Source organism: Oncorhynchus mykiss, chromosome 25 (genome assembly GCF_057628025.1).
Source record: "Oncorhynchus mykiss isolate SJ-2025 chromosome 25, ASM5762802v1, whole genome shotgun sequence".
Classification (NCBI taxonomy): domain Eukaryota; kingdom Metazoa; phylum Chordata; class Actinopteri; order Salmoniformes; family Salmonidae; genus Oncorhynchus; species Oncorhynchus mykiss.
This window is the reverse complement of record NC_143046.1, coordinates 75272645-75291463: the sequence shown is the minus strand read 5'-3', so window position 1 is coordinate 75291463 and position 18819 is coordinate 75272645. Positions and strand designations below refer to the sequence as shown.

The 18819-nt window shown below is 41.8% G+C and overlaps 3 protein-coding genes across 4 annotated transcripts in view; 1 reads left to right on the top strand and 2 right to left on the bottom strand.

Annotated features, from left to right (window-relative positions):
- Window positions 1-111: 111 nt before the first annotated feature.
- Window positions 112-12426, bottom strand: LOC110505760 (REST corepressor 1). 2 transcript variants are annotated; one of them, XM_021585188.3, is made up of 12 exons: window positions 9682-12426; window positions 9522-9581; window positions 8791-8871; window positions 5755-5969; window positions 5435-5553; window positions 5202-5280; window positions 5060-5113; window positions 4737-4943; window positions 4440-4517; window positions 2095-2152; window positions 1650-1894; window positions 112-1387 (listed from the first exon to the last, which is right to left on the bottom strand). In XM_021585188.3, exons 1-12 carry the CDS (start codon window positions 9836-9838, stop codon window positions 1346-1348), a joined length of 1395 nt encoding a protein of 464 aa, XP_021440863.1. In that variant the 5' UTR covers window positions 9839-12426; the 3' UTR covers window positions 112-1345. The 2 variants fall into 2 exon arrangements, with proteins under 2 accessions (XP_021440863.1, XP_021440862.1); XM_021585187.3 differs by having other exon boundaries at window positions 5426-5553; window positions 9682-12409.
- Window positions 12427-12781: 355 nt separating this feature from the next.
- Window positions 12782-14588, top strand: LOC110505761 (ankyrin repeat domain-containing protein 9). The gene has a single exon (XM_021585189.3). It carries the CDS (start codon window positions 12907-12909, stop codon window positions 13771-13773), a length of 867 nt encoding a protein of 288 aa, XP_021440864.2. The 5' UTR covers window positions 12782-12906; the 3' UTR covers window positions 13774-14588.
- LOC110505758 (tectonin beta-propeller repeat-containing protein 2) overlaps window positions 14395-18819 on the bottom strand; it is a 34768-nt gene continuing 30343 nt past the window's right edge. Inside the window, exons 18-20 of the mRNA XM_021585185.3 lie at window positions 18152-18293; window positions 17819-17968; window positions 14395-16066 (exon numbers count right to left, since the gene is read on the bottom strand). Coding sequence (XP_021440860.3) covers window positions 15918-16066; window positions 17819-17968; window positions 18152-18293 — 441 coding nt within the window. The 3' untranslated portion in view covers window positions 14395-15917. The remainder of the gene's footprint in view (window positions 16067-17818; window positions 17969-18151; window positions 18294-18819) is intronic.

The following is an 18819-nucleotide window of genomic DNA, read 5'->3' as shown; positions in this document are numbered from 1 at the left end:
TTGTGCCATGTTGTGACTCATAATAAGCAATGGAGTTGGCAAGAGCAAACAGGTCTGGGACCAGGCTAAAAGCAAATAGCAGGAAAAGACAAAAGAGCATCCAGTGAAATCTTTTAAATGTCCCTATAAATCCTTCAAATTTATTTATGGTTAATTAATGAGCAAACTGAATACACAATGGTAAATGACAGCAATAAAATGTACACACATTAAAACCCCACCTCAGGCATTCACAATTTCTTCACAAATATATATATATATAAAAAAAGTTTCAAAACAGTACGCTAAATCATGGTATCAGTACATTAAAAACAGTTGAATACAATAGGCAGGTTGCTGCGAAAGGTACAAGGTTTGAACTGACAAATAACACATTTCAAACTCAATGTTTAAATTAAAATGTCAAAATTCTCTCATTCATCTACTTAACTTCTCATTCAACGGTCCTTTCAACTGAAAATCATTCATAACATAAATTGTTGACCCGATTGTCCTGAGGTTACTAGTAAACTGAAAATGGACATCCTCACAATGTTTAACAGCTCCTCTTTATAGTTCCTTACATTAATTACAACAACTAATGCATTATTAATAAATATGCACTAGGGTCACAGACAAAAGGTTAGGGAGGAAGAAGACAAATATAAATGGTTGTGTAGTATCAACTTGCACTGGGTCTCAATATGAAATGTTCCTGTGGAAATGCCATCCTCTCATTCTACGCCCTGTGTCAGGGTAAGTCAGGGGAGTTGTACCCCATCTCCAACACTGCGATGGTATTTATTGGGGTGTTTTTTTCTTTATGTCTGCCTGGTGTACAAAGACATCTTCGTCAAGCACACAGAATGACAGGATAGTAATCCACAGGGTCATTTCATAATGAGACCTATTGTGATTAAATATTACACAACAAAAAAACAGTCTTTACAAAGTAAAGAGGGTTACAGAAGGATAAAATTAAACATGTGTATTGTGGTCTAGATCACAGGGATCATCTGTAATGTTGAGTGACAGGGTAAGAGAGGCCAGATACAAAAACAAGTTCAATTTGATACAGAAGATTTCCTTCTCACCAAGGTGACAAAAACAGTGATGGGATAAAGTGCAGTCAGATAATCCTGGTTACTTTGACTGTCAGACCGGCTGAAGAATGGCGCTTGAGTTAATTGGTGGGCAGCTGCAAAACATTCTTGAATTGGGGAAGATGTAACAGGAATGACCTTCTTGAAGAAGCACACACAGGCAGGATGTAACCTGTGCAGATTAATCATCGCCTCTTCAGCACAAAAGTAAAATCTCAGAGGGAGGAGTTCCGCCAACAGAACAATCCAAGATGGCCGACCACTCAGGATGCCAGAGGTTGTTTTGCCGCCACTGGCGATGATTCCTGTAAAGGGACAATGGGGAGTATTTGCAATTAATACATCTGGCAAATCAAACTGAAATTAAAGACTGGAGTTCTTTGTACATCCCTCTGAATTACTATACTGGTGCAAATAAAAAGGGGACCACTAAAATAGTAGGGCACAGTGCAAATTGTGTCTCAATTCATACTGAGATTGATAACTGAGTTTAGCCAATTAAATCCTTTACATAAAAAGAAAAAAGAAATCCATAATAGAATGCAATTAAACTGGTCAGTCACAGACCTCTTTTTGATCCTCTGGCACCACAGGGGTGGTGGCTCCATCCTCAGTAGAAGATATGTCCATTTTCTCCTCCTCTCCTCCCTTGGCTGCTCCCTCCATCCCGTGCTCAGCCTCCCATTCCTGCAGCACCTCATCCAGGTTGAAGCGTCGGCGGTAGTTAACAAAGAAGTTCTTCACCTGCACCACTGACTTGTTGCCAATCACGTCCGAGATAGCCTGGAAGTCCCGCCCATATTTTCTGATGGCTGGAAGATGTTACAATGGAGGGAACAAACATTTTATACAAATGTAGATTATGTGCCATGCCCCCCCAGCAAAACAACTTAAGATGGAATTCTTTATACCATTACTTTTCACATGAGCCCCATTTCAGTTGGTTACATTGTCTTTCTACCTCCTCCCTTTCTCTAATCCCTAAACATCTGTTGCAATTGCAATCAATTACCTTGTACAGCAAGCAGTTGCTCCTCTGTTGTCCAGCGAGTGTTGAACTTCTGGGTCACCTGAGACATGAATGGTCATGTTATCACTGGCACACAAACATGACATACACCACAGGTCATAATGAGTTAAAAGCAGGGGTTGGAAGCAGTTCAGGGAACAGAACAGAAAACCGCAAAAATAACAGAATCGGGAACGAAAGTGATCTATACTGTCCCGGACCATAACCGCTTTTTAAAAGCATGGGAACTAGTTAGTAACGTTCTTTTACGTTCCGGGCATTTGTTTTCAGTCCCACAAAAAATCTGCAACAAAGCAACTACGCAAAGTCCTCACTGTCACTCAAATGTATTTCAGTGTCTGCATGCCGCCTGAAAATCTTTGCCAGTGTGTTTGAGCGTATTCAGAAATTAGGGAGAGATTTTTTACTATAGAAGAATGGATTAACTTTTTCAATGCTAGTTAAGGATACTATTTATACTGAACAAAAATGCAACATGTAAAGTGTAAGGAAATATGTTTCATGAGCTGAAATAAAAGATCCCAGAAATATTCCATATGCACAAAAAGCTTATTTCTTTCAAATTGTGTGAACAAATTTGTTTACATCACTGTTTGTGAGCATTTCTCCTTTGCCAAAATAATCCATCCACCTGACAGCTATGGCATATCAAGAAGCTGATTAAAGCATGATCATTACACAGGTGAATCTTGTGTTGGGGACAATAAAAGGCCACAAAAATGTGCAGATTTGTCACAACACAATGCCCCAGATGTCTCAAGTTGAAGCGTGCATTTGGCATGCTGACTGCAGAAATGTCCACCTCCACATCCAGCTTCTTCACCTGCAGGATAAACTGAGACCAGCCACCTGGATATCTCATGAAACGGTGGGTTTGCACATCTGAAGTATTTCTGCACAAACTGTCAGAAACCATCTCAGGGATGATCTGTGTGCTCCTCATCCTCACCATTGTCTTGCAGTTAGGCGTCGTAACCAACTTCAGTGGGCAAATCTCACCTTTGATTGCCACTGGCATGCTGGAAAGGTGTGCTCTTTACGGATGAATGCCGGTTTCAACTGTACCGGGCAGGTGGCAGACAGCATGTATGGCGTTGTGTGGGCGAGCGGTTTGCTGATGTCAACTTTGTGAACAGAGTTCCCCGTGGTAGAGGTAGGGTTATAGTATGGGCAGACATAATCTACGGACAAACACAATTGCATTCTATCAATGGCAATTTGAATGCTCCGAGATACTAGGAAGAGATTCCGAGGACCATTGTCGTGCCATTCAGCCACCGCCATCACCTCATGTTTCAGCATGATAACGCACAGCTCCATGTCACAAGGATCTGTACACAATTCCTGGAAGCTGAAAATGTCCCAGTTCTTCCATGGCCTGCATACTCAGACGTGTCATCCATTGAGCATGTTTGGGATGCTCTGGATCAATGTGTATGACAGTATGTTCCAGTTTCCGCCACAATCCAGCAACTTCGCACAGCCATTGAAGAGGAGTGGGACAACATTCCACAGGCCTCAATCAACAGCCTAATCAACTCTATGCGAAAGAGATGTCGTACTACATGAGGCAAATGGAGGTCACACCAGATACTGACTGGTTTTCTGATCCACGCCACAGCCCTTTTTTTTTTTTTCTCCAGTATCTGTGACAGATGTTTATCTTTATTCCCAGTCATTAGGGAATAATGCATTTATTTCAATTGACTGACTTCCTTCCTTACATGAACTGTAACTCAGTAAAATGTTGCGTTTATTTTTCTTCGGTTCACTACGTTTTATTAACTACAAAATGGTAAGACGTGTTTTTAATTTTAATTCTGGTGCCACTCTGCATTCACAAGCCTGTTAGCTAGCTCTGGTACAACGTTAAGGCAAATCTCGGAAGTTCAAAGACATTCAAGCTTGTTCATAGAAACCGCTCCTCCATAGGTATAATTCTGTGGATCTTAATTCAGATAATGTGTGTCATAACAAGATGCCCAGGGCATCAAGCCAACTTCATCTCTCGCTCTTTCCCTACTCAAAAAAATTCAGTCGCTCCATAGTAAGCTGCTCTATCCACACTGATTAGTGAAAGAATTTAAAATATGGAGTCAAATGTTTAAAAAAAACAATTTGAAGTTTAAAAAGGAACTATAGTTATAGATTTTTAGTTCAAGCCTGTTCAGAACTTCAGCGAAACAAAATATTTTTTTGTTCAGAACGGAACAATTGGAAAATCATTTTGTTCCAACCCCTGGTTACAAGCCACAAGAGTAACATTAATTCTATGGAGAAAGAGACCAAATTAGATGGTCAGAACTCTAGGTAAGCAATAGCTTTACCTCAGGTACTCTGAAGTGGTCCACTCCCACATCAAGCTTGTCCTTCAGAGCACTGTTATTCTGTTTGATGCTCTGGATCTAGAAAAGGGATAAAACTCATTCAGGAAACATTTCTAGGTTAACTCATCTCTCACCCGGACACAGGAGAATACTGAAGATACTTTAGGTCCTGTTCTAAATTTTCACACAAATCTCCCATTAACATCAACACATGATTGACGCAAAACTTACTCTCATCAGAGAAGAAAATCCTAGCAGAGAGAAGATTCATGTATTGATGTTAAGACTAACTCTAACCTGCCGTTTGATGGCAACCAGCTCCATGTCGATTTGCCTCAGCACACCGACTGCAGCAGGGGGGCTGGTGGACATAGCAGCTACGTCTCCCTGGCTCAGGTGCATTCCTTTAGGAGGCTTCTTTTTAGCACGATGCTGGTTCTTCCCTGGAGGACCCTGGGGTTCTTTCTTGACTTGGGTCAGCTTCTCTGCCATACTAGTATTCGGCTAGACGTAAAGGAATACATTTGGGTTAAAATGGCCAAAGTATCAAAACTAGGGAGAATTTAACATGAATTATGTCCGTTTCTATTCAAATGGTAATGAAAATATTTAGAAGCTACCCTCTGTACCACTGGTACTGGTTTTATCTCCTGTTTCTCAGGTGCAGCACCCAGCTGAAACAGAAAATCTACATGTTAGTTGGTTCAATAAAACAGCATCTATTTTGTGTATTAAGTTACAAGAGCCTCTGAACAGACCCACCTCTTTCTTCTCGTCCTTATTTGGTTCGTACACTACATCCCTTGGAGTGTTACCATTGGTCTCCTCAGCCTCATTCTCACTAAAAAGACAAAGCAACATATTTATACATAGAAAAATGTATTCTTGGCCTGACTTTCCAAGATTACAATATGTTTTTCTAACCAATTTAAGTTTTTAAAAGGAAGAGAGAATGTGGTTCATGCATTTTAAACAAAAGCACACACTTTTCATACCTCTCTTCTCGTTCCCTCTTCTGCTTGCGTGCATGGCGATCCATGACACTGGTTTTGCTCCGTGTCTTCTTCCAAGAGTAGTAAAATCTTACTAAGCTGGCAATGGACTTGTCAGGCAACTAGCACAAGAAGACTTTATCAATCAAGGAAAACACATTTTTCTACACGATTTGTTGTTTAGAGACATCACACAATGGGCACCCCAAATTAGTATTTAGTGTCTCATGTGCCATGGTCAACTATGTGTTACAATGTTTGTCAATGAAGTATTCGGTTTTAAACAGATTTTAAAAAAACGAAAAACATTTTTAGTGTCTCACCATCTGCTGTATACGGTGGAAAGTTTTTCCGTGGAAGCTAAAACCCTGTTCAAACAGGACCTTGTCCTCCACTGACCACTCATCTGGGAAAGGTGTGAAGTTGGGCAAATCTGCCAGGGACTTCTCAATGTTGTGCTTGTGCCAGAAAAGCATCCCCAGTGCCTGCTCCATGTTGTACCCATGCTTCTCTTTGGTAATTGCAATGTATTCATCCACTGTAAAAAAACAAAATAAAAATAGTAGTTAGTGCCTTCAATAAGTATATACTATACCCCATTGACTTATTCCACATTGCGTTTTGTTACAGCCTGAATTAAAAATGGATGACATGCATTTATTTTCTCACCCGTCTACACACAATACCCTCTAATGACAAAGTTAAAACATGTTTTATACATTATTGCAAATGTATTGAAAATTAAATACAGAAATCTAATTTAAATAAGTATTCACACCGAGACAATACTTTGTGGAAGCAGCGATTATAGCTGTGAGTCTTTCTGGGTAAGTTTCTAAAAGCTTTCCACACCTGGAATGTGCAACATTTGCAATTTTTTTTTAATTTTATTCAAGCTTGCCATAGAGTTTTGACTTAAATCTACTTGAAAATCTAACTCGGCCATTCAGGAACAGTAACTGTCTTCTTGGTAAACAACTCCATTAAAGATTTGGCCTTGTGTTTCAGGTTACTGTCCTGCTAAAAAAGTTAATGCATTTCCTAGTGTCTGGTGGAAAGCAGACTGAACCATGCTTTCCTCTAGAATTTTGCCTGTGCTTAGTTCCATTCCATTTATTTATGTTGGGGGTTACAAGCATACCCATAACATGATGCAGCCACAGCTATGCTTGGAAATATGGAGTGTGGTACTCAGTAACATGTTATATTGGATTTGCCCCTGAACACTTTGTATTCAGGACATTTTTTGCAGTATTACTTTAGTACCTTATTGCAAACAGGATGCATGTTTCATAATACTTTTTAATTTACAGGCACAGTTCTTTTTACTCTTTCAGTTAGGTTAGTATTGTGGAGTAACTACAATGTTGTTGATCCATCCTCAGTTTTCTCCTCTGTTTTAAAGTCACCATTGGCCTCATAGTAAAATCCCTGAGAGCATTCCTTCCTCTCTAGCAACAGTTCAGAAGGATGCCTGTATCTTTGTAGTGACTGGGTATATTGATGCAGTACACCATCCAACATGTAATTAATAACTTCACCAAGCTCAAAGGGATATTAAAATGTTGTTTTTTTTGGCAGCCATTTTACGGGCTCAAATAAAATGAAAAATCTAATTAAGATGTATTTGGCGCATGTGAGAAATACAACAGGTGTAGACTTTACCGTGAAATGCTTACTTTGCCAACAATGCAGAGTTAGAAAGCTCCTGATCAATTGTGCTATTTTACATTTTTTTTAAGCTGTGGATTTAAAAACATTTTGGGGTTGGTTTCATGTTTCCACCATAATTTCCTATGACTGAAAATAGCTTCTGGGCATCAGAACAGCTATCACTAACCTCGATTTGGGTGAGGACTTCTCCTTCAATGAGTCAGAGGTGGAGAACATATTGATTATACAAGACCCAAATCCCAGACTCCCTCTGAGAAGGAGGCGGTGGCAGCGCTATAGAGACAAACGTGCGGGATACCTGAAGGGACTACGTCTGCGAGTGGATTACGTCTGCGAGTGGATAAACCGCCTACCCTCTGTTCTATTGACAAACATGCAATCACTGGAGAATAAACTGGACAGGCTCCGTTAGAGATGATCCTATCAACATGATCTAAAAAAACTATAATAACCTATTTTTCCAAGAGTCATGGCTGAACAAGGACGTGGATTATTTTTTTTATCTAGCAGGAACGACCGGCAATTTTGGGAATGCTCAGGGGAGGGAGTGTCTCTTTGTAAACAGCTGGTGCACAACCTCTAATACTAGGGAAGTCTTGAGGTTCTACTCGCCTGAGTTAGAATACCGTATTTTATTTTTACCTTTATTTAACTAGGCAAGTAAGTTATTTTCGATGACGGCCTAAGAACAGTGGGTTAACTGCCTGTTCAGGGGCAGAACGACAAGTCAGTTAAGTTCTTCCACACCGATCTCAACAAACCATTTCTTTATGGTCCTCGGTTTGTGCACAGGGGCATTGTTATGGTGAAACAGGAAAGACCCCCCCCCCCCAAACTGTTGCCACAAAGCTGGAAGCACAGAATTGTCTAGAATGTCATTGTATGCAGTAGCATTAAGATTTCCATTCACTGGAACTAAAGGGTCTAGTCCTAACCATGAAAAAGAGCCCCAGACCATTATTCTTCCTCCACCAAACTTTACAGTTGGCACTATGCATTGGGGTAGGTAGCATTTGTCGGACTGCCAGATGGTGAAGCGTGATTCATCAGTCCAGAGAATGCATTTCCACTGCTCCAGAGTCCAATGGCGGTGAGCTTTACACCACTCCAGCTGACGCTTGGCATTGCATTAAGTGATCTTAAGCTTGTGTGCGGTAACCGAGGACAGACGATTTTTACGTGCTATAGCACTCAGCTGTCCCATTCTGTGTGTGGCCTACCACTTTGCGGCTGAGCAGTTGTAACTCCTAGACGTTTACACTTAACAGCACTTATAGTTGACCGGGGCATCTCTAGCAGGGCAGAAATTTGAGGAACTGACTTGTTGCAAAGGTGGCATCCTATGACAGTGCCAAGTTAAGTCACTGAGCTATTCAGTAAGGCCATTCTACTGCCAGTGTTTGTCTATGGAGATTGCATGGCTGTGCGCTCAATTTTAAATGCCTGTCAGCAACGGGTGTGGCTGAAAAAGCCAAATCCAAAATGTGGAAAAAGTCATGGGCACACACAGAGAGAGAGACAGAAAGAGAGACAAAAGACTGGAATAACACTCATCTACCCATTTCTGCTACTATTGTATAGTTAAATCATTAAGTTAATATTTTGCTTCAGGTAAACTTCAGATTTGTAAAAGCAACTATTTTACATTTAGTATATAATGAGAAAATGGCTTGAATGTTCCTTACATTTAGCTTCGGCCAGGTTCCGACTGGGGATCCACACCCGCATGCCCAAGTTGTCCCTCTCCTCGGCCACTTTGGCAATCTCTGACATAGGGGAATAATGGGATTAAATGATTACCAGTGACTTCATTACTCTTAAACTACTCTGCCTTTATCTTTCAAAAAAAAAAATGAAACTGGTGAAATTGGCATCACAAGCCAATTAATCATCTCACAGAGAGATAATTTATACAATTTAAAACAAATATTGACCATGAGCAGTCAGGACTTACAATCATAAAGTAAAAGCAGCTACACAATCAATTTCATAATGCTTCATTCTTTGATGGGTAGCAATCATATCTAAACAATATTTCTCTCTCAATAAATAATAAATGGTCGTTCACCCAACATTTAGGGCCTAGCTATGACTGGTGTAAAATAAACTTTTTAAATTAGCCATTACATCTCAAACATGTTTTAATTCAGCAGCTAAAAATGCTGAAATATATTGGATATGTTTTAACATCAGTGATTGAGTTGTTAAATCCATTCAAACATTAAACAAAATGTAGCCATGTACAGGAGTTGGAATGTCAGAAGAATCAAGATTAGCAGTAACAAGCCAGTTTAGTCAAGGTTCGTGGAATAGGTTAGTAAAGGTTCGTGGAAACTACAACCAGGAATTGTTCGAGGCTATCACGTCTGGTAACGTGTTCTAGCTTTACGACTGTCTGAATGGCAAAATGACTCACCTGGATCATAGTCTGGCACAAGAGCTTGATACTGAGTCCCAACTCTCATGCCACCACTACCTGAACATGAAATAAACACAGGATTGACATTTTTGAATCAGTGTACAAATGTATGAAGTAGTTTAGTGTGACCGAGGCTACCACTGTCGTGTTGACCTACCATGCTCATCATCACTGGAACAGCCCGAACTTCCTTCTTCCCATGAATTGTTGCTATTTCCATTTGTAGAAAAACTTTTGTTTGGATTATTCACTGCATTCCTACCCCTTCTTTTCCCAGACATTTCTGAACCACTCTTTTCCATCATTGCAGGCATTTTTTAAATGGAGAAAGAGCAAAACTATTTGAATTTCGGCTAGCTACTGTCTGGCTATCGTCAGCAGCACCTTGCTAGTTTGCTAGCTAGCGAACAAAGTAACGTTAGCGAGTTGGCTAGCTAAGCTGCTGGCTAGCTGGACGAAACTATGATGACCAACTGATTAAATTGGTCAACTAACCAGCTAAAGACTGCTTTATTATTAAATTAGTTCAGATAGCTAGCTTGCTCCAAAAAATATGACTGGTGACCAAAAAGCTGTTGTGTGGCTCTCTTGAATATTAACCAGCCACCCAGAAAGCTAGCTAGCAAGAAATACCCAAGTAAGCGAGGGGTGCTTCACTGCTAGCTTGCTACTACTTGGATAAAAGTTGCGGTTGCAACTAGCAAGCTTGATTTTTGAAATACATTAGCATAGCTACGTGGCTTTAACACCAGCATTTGTCAACTATATTCTACAGACTTTGACTAGTTAGCTGGCTACTTTTGTCCATTATAGTCGTTACTAAGAGGTGTCGAGAATCTTGCCAGGTAGGTCGGTTGCTAGTTCACACTCCACGGGGTCTTGATAAAGTGCACGACTGCATCAAATGGAACTCCGAATTTTTCAAGCCTTGCCCTGAACAGAGACCCCTCAAACTAATGATGAGGACCAATTCTCTTCTTACCTGGAAACTAGAGGCTACAATTAATTAAGTAATGATTTAATTGGGAATTTACGCAACTAAACAAAATTAGTTCTGCAAATACAGCCAATTTATGGAATTAATAAAAATCCAAGGTTATTTAAAATAATCTCACTGAAAACAGTGAATAAATTAATCAAATCATATGAATTTCAGTCCCTTTATTTTATTTTAAAGGACTGCATTTATTTTCGTTTTTGTTTATATGCCAGAGACCAAATTATGCTTAAACCTATATTAGCTCATTAACCTCAATCTGTCATGAGCCCCTGGTCCCCATCCTCAGAAGCCCTATAAAGGAGCAATGTCTTGCATTCACATTGTCACAATCAAGCTACTTCTGGTCTCCTTGAAAAGGGTACTCTAAAATAGTATGTGCATGTATTCATAGCAATGCAGTTGCAAACTATGCCCTCCAAAAATATCTCGCCAGGGAAGTCAAACAATATTTGGGGAGCTCAATAGTCTACTTGAGCTAGACTCATATCTTGCTAAATGGGGATCTAGGAAAGGTATAGGAAATACTTTCTATAGGCTAATTTTTTACCTGATATTAATTAATCTCTTTTTGTTTTACTTCACTGGCCAAGTACTTCTGGAAGGCACTGTATCTGTGCAGATACATGAATAAGATACAAAATGTGTTTTGTTTTTTTCCTCTGCTCTTATGCTTTTTCCATTGTTATTCCCACACAGATGTGGTGATAACAGATTGTGATGTATTTCATTCTCCACTTAACATTAATTTAATCAAAAACTCATCCATCATGCTTCTTCTGAACTGTAACGTGGCCTATTTTATAGAGTATAGCCCAGCCCTATCTAGCTGCAGCAGTCATGCTCACATCTATACAGTAAATCAAAATATTATCTTTAGTGATCTTCAATTTCTCATTACATAGGCTACACAGATTACCCATGCCATAATGTCATGTTAGTAGGGTTGGGGTTTATAACTATGGAACATCACTGTGCCTGTTTGCATCGTCACTGGGATATAGTCACTGGGAAATTAAGATTGCTATTACTCAAAACCATGCTCAAGTAGAATATGGAGAACAGTAGAAGCCCATACAACTCCACACCAGTATGGGTGAAAGGTAGCCTAGTGGCTACAGCATTGGGCCAGTAACAGAAAGGATACTATAATAATATATGTTTTATTTTACTACACATTTTAATTAGCTTATTCAGAACCAATTTTACACTGATTTCCCACTTCATAACCCATTTTAAATTGCATTTACACTTCTGCATGACTCATAATAAATAATGTCAACAGGTCAGATTTGATCATACCATGATGTGTGGACATATTGTAAGCTGTATGTTTTCAAATTAATTTAAATGTGTGATGAGGGTGAAGATGATGAAGATGTGCATATGCTACTTTGTCAATTCAAGGTTATTTATGACATGTAATTACACGTAGTCAGCAGGCAGATGGCGTGGTGGACTATCGAAAATACGCCTATAATTGTCTTTCCTAAACTGAAGCTGCTAAAACTAATACGTTATATAACACATACATTTGACTTTTGCACGAACCTACAAGCTGTTACACAATTTGAGGTTAACTTGAATGTCAACGTTTAAAAAACACTTTCAAATACCTATATTGTTGCCTGTCGAGACCTGTAGTCCATGTTATTGATGTGGTATATCTTGTTTAATAGGTCTAAAGTCGATAGGTGTAACCTAATCCTGACGACACAACACGATCTGAACAAGATGTAAATTCCTTGAAATTATGAAACCCGAGGTGGCGCGTTGCACCAGACGCTCAATTACATAATGCACTGCCGAACCACAACCGGACGGTTCTGTTTTGCACTGGGGACATTCGATAGGGGCGATAGCGCGTTGCCCAAACAAATCGCTCACATGGCGCACTAAACACATACTTTAAAGTTAACGGCACTTGGAATTTAGGACGTCACATTTAATCTCACCTTGGAGTCGTCATCAGACAGCCAATGGGGATATTTGTTGACGCAGTGAGCGACCAACGAGGGCAGTCGTGAAGGAGTTCCACTATTGCCTATTGCAAGGGTATATAAACTGCCGATGGAGTCTGAAGAAGGTTTGAAGCAAGTCAATAACAGCCGAAACATACTGAACACAGACTCCAAGAGCAGCGAGACAGAAGAGCCGTTACGTTTGCTATAGGCTTTCATTTTTATTTGAAAAACTTTTTGCCGTGTGTTATGCAAGTTCCCTAAATTCAGCTATTGATTATTTTATATATTTATAACTGTTTTCTTCTAAATCACATCTGACATCCTGTGTTGATGTTAACAGAGCTGGCACAGAGGTGCTAGGCTATACCTTGCAAAAAAAGGTATATTCAGAAATTAAAGGAATCTGCCGAACACAGTAGCAATGCCTTACGATCTAGGTGTGTTTGACAGCCGGGCCGATTATAAATCAGAGAAACAGTGCCAAAGAACCTCCTTTGCCTTCTACCAAGCAGTGCGGGACCTGTTACCAGTATGGGTGCTCGAGGACATGCGGACTATGGAAGTGTTTCATTGGGAAGAAGGGCGGGCATGCTCTTTTACTCCACCCGAGGCTTTTCTGTATGCACTTGTTCACGACCATCAACAATACGCCAAATTCCTCCTCAACAGATACTCTGTTGGTGCACTGGAGATGCCCAGTCAAAGCTTCTGCTGCTGCCAAGCATCAGCAACACCGCATCTCACAGTTGCTGTTCGCTATAATCGTATTACTATCCTGAAAATGATCATGGACTCCCTAAAAGACTTCTCTGATAGTGAGCGCCAGAGCTACTTGAACACCCGTGGATGTTTTCACATGCAAGGAGGCAAAGACGTATTGCATCTGGCGTGCGAACTGGTGCGCCCTGAGTGTTTGATTATGTTACTAGGACACGGTGCATGTCCTTATGTCACAGACCGAGATGGGAACACCCCCTTGGACTGCCTCCTAAATCAGATACGTCAGGGCGAGCCTGACATGCGTAGCAAGCACGTCTGCCTTGGTTACCTCATTCTCTTCATGCCAAAATTCAATTTTCAAATGAAGGGACAGTTGCAGAAGAATCCAGGGCTGTGGCAGAGTCTTATTGGAGAGCAGGCGCTCCAGTGGCTCTTAGAACTATCTCCTCCCTCTCTCTTTGTTCAGGCTATGCATAAGATGACCCAGTCTAAACCTGTTAAACAGTTGGACTCTCTGCCAGACTTTCTGAAACCACTGGACTTCAGGCTACACCAGTATACCAGATGAAACTACTCGACAGGTTTATTTTTGGCTATGGTGTGAACGATTTAATAGTGTGAATAAAATGCAGTATGCAGCTTTGTAAATAGGAACAACAACTCAAAAGGTTATTTCATTTTGATGTTTAAAAACAATGCACTATAGAATACACATCTGGACTTGAATAATGTTGCAATGTAAATAAGAGTTGTGTACGAGAGAACCTGTTGCAGTTTTCTTTCAACCAGAATATACTTGGCCATTATCTGGCAGTTGTGGAGTGAAGCAGGGCAGAGAACGTTATTACTATAGTAACTACACAGGCAACTGAGAAGTGTTGTGTTACAGACCTACAGAAACAATAGACTAGGTCCAAAACTATGAACGTTTCACAGCATGGTATTACCCATAACATGGCACAATGGTTTGAATGTGCTTTTTGCACACATTCATGGTTGTTTTCTCTGCTGATGATTGCATGGCTCATGGTCAGAAGGAAAACATTCTCAGCTCCCGTCCTGTCCTAGGCCCCCACAATTTTGTTCCAGATCAGCACTGTGTTAGTGATGGGCTAGAGTAAAAATGTGCAGTTCTATGGAGTTGAGAAACACTGCTATATCTACGGAGGTCATACAGCACCATCAGGCAGTCTCTGTAAACACCTTTATTAAGGAAGTTCATTCATATGGAGGAGAGGCATGGATTCATACAACAGGATTCAGTGGACTTGCAGTGCTGTGTATCCCATATAGACACACACAGAGGGGATACTTCAACACGATCTTTGGGTTTTCCTGTCTAGTGTAAAACATCTGTCATTAAATCTGATTTTACATCTCAAATGGCACCCTATTCATCTATATTGTGCACTACTTCTGGCCCAGACTTTGTCAATCTGAATTGAACTGGCAAACTCCTAAGGATTAAATAGCACTAGAGTACAGTATTCAGAAGCAACAATATGATACCATTAAATGCATGATTCCCTTAATTATTCAGTAGCTGTATTAAGACGGAATAAATTATTTGGTTCGTTTCCCTTTCTGGTAGTTATACAAAATACACGTGTTATAAATCTCCCAGAACAAACTCCTGCAAATATCCCTTCCTTAGTGAGTACAGTATTCCACAGTAAAAAAAGGAAGCATCAATCAATATGTGCACAGCAAGCACCTACACTTATGTGGTACCCTTGCACTGTGACTAACATGATACATTTCTCCATTCAAGTACTTACAGTCACGTTACTTCTGTGTTATTAAAAAAAAATGGATCTCCTTCATACTACCATCGTAGTTTCCTTTAAAACAACATGAAAACATAATTCAAAGACCATGGCCCTATATAACTCCTGTGATAGTGGTTCAACTGGACTAGAGGTATGACAGATCTAAATATTTAATTGAAGATACACTATTGGAAGGCTCTAAGTGTGTTGTGGTACGTACAGTATTCATCGGAATAAATCGATATGTAAAAAAACAATACAAGAGCTACAGTAAGTTCCTTTGGGAGAGGATGTTTTCTAAGAAAACAACAGACTGTCTTAGGGTATAAAGTCTAGACTAATGCTGTGTACGGTCTCAGGGTAGCAAGTCTTGACTAGTGCTGTGTACTGGGAGTGCAGTTACCTTCCCACTTCAATTAAAGTGCAAACTAACTAAAATGAAGAAAAATATTGCCTTCCTAAAATGTCACCAATAATTACTTTTTTTAAAACTAATATAACAATTCATTCCTTAAATTAAATTCAATAGGGATTGGTTGGGTTAGGTTAAAAGTAAACACTGGTTGTACACAGCATGAGGTGGTCTGGGAGACACCCCGTTCCCTTGGTAACACCAATTATCCCATCCTGTCTGTCCACAGAGCCATTGTGCAATCCGTACTGATTCATAAGCACCTAGCAGTTGCCTTAGAATCTATTATGTACATAGGATGATAACATTAAAAATACATACAGTAGGTAAAGTGCCCACCAATAAATGCAATGCAGCCCATTTCAGTAGTGAAAGTGAATATTAATAAAGAGTGGTTGTTCCAGTTGGGGAGAAACGTGAGAAATAGTACCCTATTCCCTTCATAGTCCACGACTTGACCAGAGCCCTATGCACTATCCCTAGTCAAATGTAGTGCACTATATAGGGAATATAACACAATTTAAGTCTTCTTTAGATGACCTCCCACTCCTCCTCCAGGTCCTCTCCTCTCAGGGAGCCTGTGTTGACATGGGAATTGATGGTGTGCACCAGGGTCTCGGTGAGCCGGTGCCTCAGACCTCCAGACACACTCACAGCCCACAGCTCGTCCATGGGTGTCACTGTGGGACAATCAGCATGTTGGTGGTGATTAGTTTGAGCAAGGCGAAGCAGAGGCACACAATTTTCTAATGTTGATCCCCTAACAAGGAGTTATTTGGGATGACTTGTAGATCAGTATTGTGACTGCAATGTAGTAGATCTCAAATGAGCCCAATGGAAGAGCAAGCCATTCATTAACTCTCCCTCCCTCCCTCCCTCCCTCCCTCACCTCTGGCGCGCTCTCCCTCACTCCCTCACGCGCTCTCCCTCACCTCTGGCGCGCTCTCCCTCACCTCTGGCGCGCTCTCCCTCACCTCTGGCGCGCTCTCCCTCACCTCTGGCGCGCTCTCCCTCACCTCTGGCGCACTCTCCCTCACCTCTGGCGCACTCTCCCTCACCTCTGGCGCACTCTCCCTCACTCCCTCACCTCTGGCGCGCTCTCCCTCACTCACTCACCTCTGGCGCGCTCTCCCTCACTCACTCACCTCTGGCGCGCTCTCCCTCACTCACTCACTCACCTCTGGCGCGCTCTCCCTCACTCACCTCTGGCGCGCTCTCCCTCACTCACTCACTCACCTCTGGCGCGCTCTCCCTCACTCACTCACCTCTGGCGCGCTCTCCCTCACTCACTCACCTCTGGCGCGCTCTCCCTCACTCACTCACCTCTGGCGCGCTCTCCCTCACTTCCTCACCTCTGGCGCGCTCTCCCTCACTTCCTCACCTCTGGCGCGCTCTCCCTCACTTCCTCACCTCTGGCGCGCTCTCCCTCACTTCCTCACCTGTGGTGCGCTCTCCCTCACTCCCTCACCTCTGGCGCGCTCTTTCTCACCCACCCACCTCTGGTGCGCTCTCTCTCATGGATGGTGGTGTAGATGAGGCTGGGTCTAGTCATGCTATGGAAGGTGGTGTAGATGAGGCTGGGTCTAGTCATGCTATGGATGGTGGTGTAGATGAGGCTGGGTCTAGTCATGTTATGGATGGTGGTGTAGATGAGGCTGGGCCTAGTCATGCTATGGATGGTGGTGTAGATGAGGCTGGGCCTAGTCATGCTATGGATGGTGGTGTAGATGAGGCTGGGTCTAGTCATGCTATGGAGGGTGATGTAGATGAGGCTGGGCCTAGTCATGCTATGGATGGTGATGTAGATGAGGCTGGGCCTAGTCATGCTATGGATGGTGGTGTAGATGAGGCTGGGTCTAGTCATGCTATGGATGGTGATGTAGATGAGGCTGGGCCTAGTCATGCTATGGATGGTGATGTAGATGAGGCTGGGCCTAGTCATGCTATGGATGGTGGTGTAGATGAGGCTGGGCCTAGTCATGCTATGGATGGTGGTGTAGATGAGGCTGGGCCTAGTCATGTTATGGATGGTTGTGTAGATGAGGCTGGGCCTAGTCATGTTATGGATGGTGGTGTAGATGAGGCTGGGCCTAGTCATGTTATGGATGGTGGTGTAGATGAGACTGGGCCTAGTCATGCTATGGATGGTGGTGTAGATGAGGCTGCGTCTCGTCATGCTATGGATGGTGGTGACTCATTACTCACTCAGCCTCATCAATCACCACTCCCTCCCTCCATCATCACTCACCTCTCTCCCTCCCTCCCCACTTACCTCTCTCTCCCTCCCTCATCACTCACCTCTCTCTCCCTCCCTCATCACTTACCTCTCTCTCTCTCTCCCTCATCACTTACCTCTCTCTCTCTCTCCCTCATCACTTACCTCTCTCTCCCTCCCTCATCACTCACCTCTCTCTCACTCCCTCATCACTCACCTGTCAGCCAGTTGACCAGGCCTGGTATCTTCTTCCAGTAGTCCCCTGCTGGGTTCTTGTCAGTGATACCATAGCGCCTCGCCACCTCCCCGTTGGGGCAGCGCACCCAAACAGTCTTCACACTCAGCACCAGCTGACTGGCCTGCAAGCCTGGGAATAATTTGGATAAATGAAAGGAAAAATTATGATCTAGTCTTTGGACAAAGGTTTTATGAATGGGTGTCTGATCTTCCACTTATGAATATGTAGATTACATAGTCTTTGGAGTCGGACAAAGGTGTTATTAATTATCGTTGGATGTCTGACTAGTTGGTCAATCTCCAGGTCATTCACCTGGAATGTGTTCCCAGTCTGTGCCGATAGGCATCTCGTCTGTGATTCCAGTGCGGACATGTACATTCCCTCTGTTGTCCATGGCCCACAGCATGCTGTCGTTGGGACTGGTGTGGATTCTAATAAAATGCACTCCTAGTGGCTGATGAAGCAGAAAACCATGACGGTGTCAACAACACAGCACAACAGGGGATATCATGGGCTGAACTATAAACTCAGTGTGAGGGTCAAATATTTTTGTCTTGTATGTCTCCAGAATGACTTTATCATCAATATCTATAGTAAAATGCTAAGACAATTTTCTTTAACAGTCTGACGATATGAGGATTGACTTAAACATAAAATACATAAGCAACCATCACTGTATTAATCACATGCAGGCAGATGTACAATGTAGGCAATCATATTGGTCTTTCTATAAATAAAGGGCCAATTTGTGACATCAGGGTCAACACTTCAAAATGGTTTGATATACATTTAAATATGATTTTCTTGCAGCTTCACATGTAAAAGGAATATGAGTGTATAAAAGGCACAATGAGACCATAACTCCTAGCAACAACAAAACATCTACATGTAATTCAAATGTCACATCTAACATTGATACTGCATGTTTTTTTGTCATGCCTAGTAGCCAGGTGTGTTTGTGCTTTAGTGAACTCCTCTAT

Bases quoted from the DNA above. Each gene is read 5' to 3' on its own strand.
- LOC110505760 (XM_021585187.3), bottom strand. From the start codon at position 9,838: ATGCCTGCAATGATGGAAAAGAGTGGTTCAGAAATGTCTGGGAAAAGA. The intron at 5,114-5,201 runs GTGGGTCTGTTC...TTTCTGTTTCAG, and splicing joins ATAAGGACGAGAAGAAAGAG to CTGGGTGCTGCACCTGAGAA. The intron at 1,895-2,094 runs GTAATTGATTGC...AACATCTTCCAG, and splicing joins GCAACTGCTTGCTGTACAAG to CCATCAGAAAATATGGGCGG.
- LOC110505761 (XM_021585189.3), top strand. From the start codon at position 12,907: ATGCCTTACGATCTAGGTGTGTTTGACAGCCGGGCCGATTATAAATCA.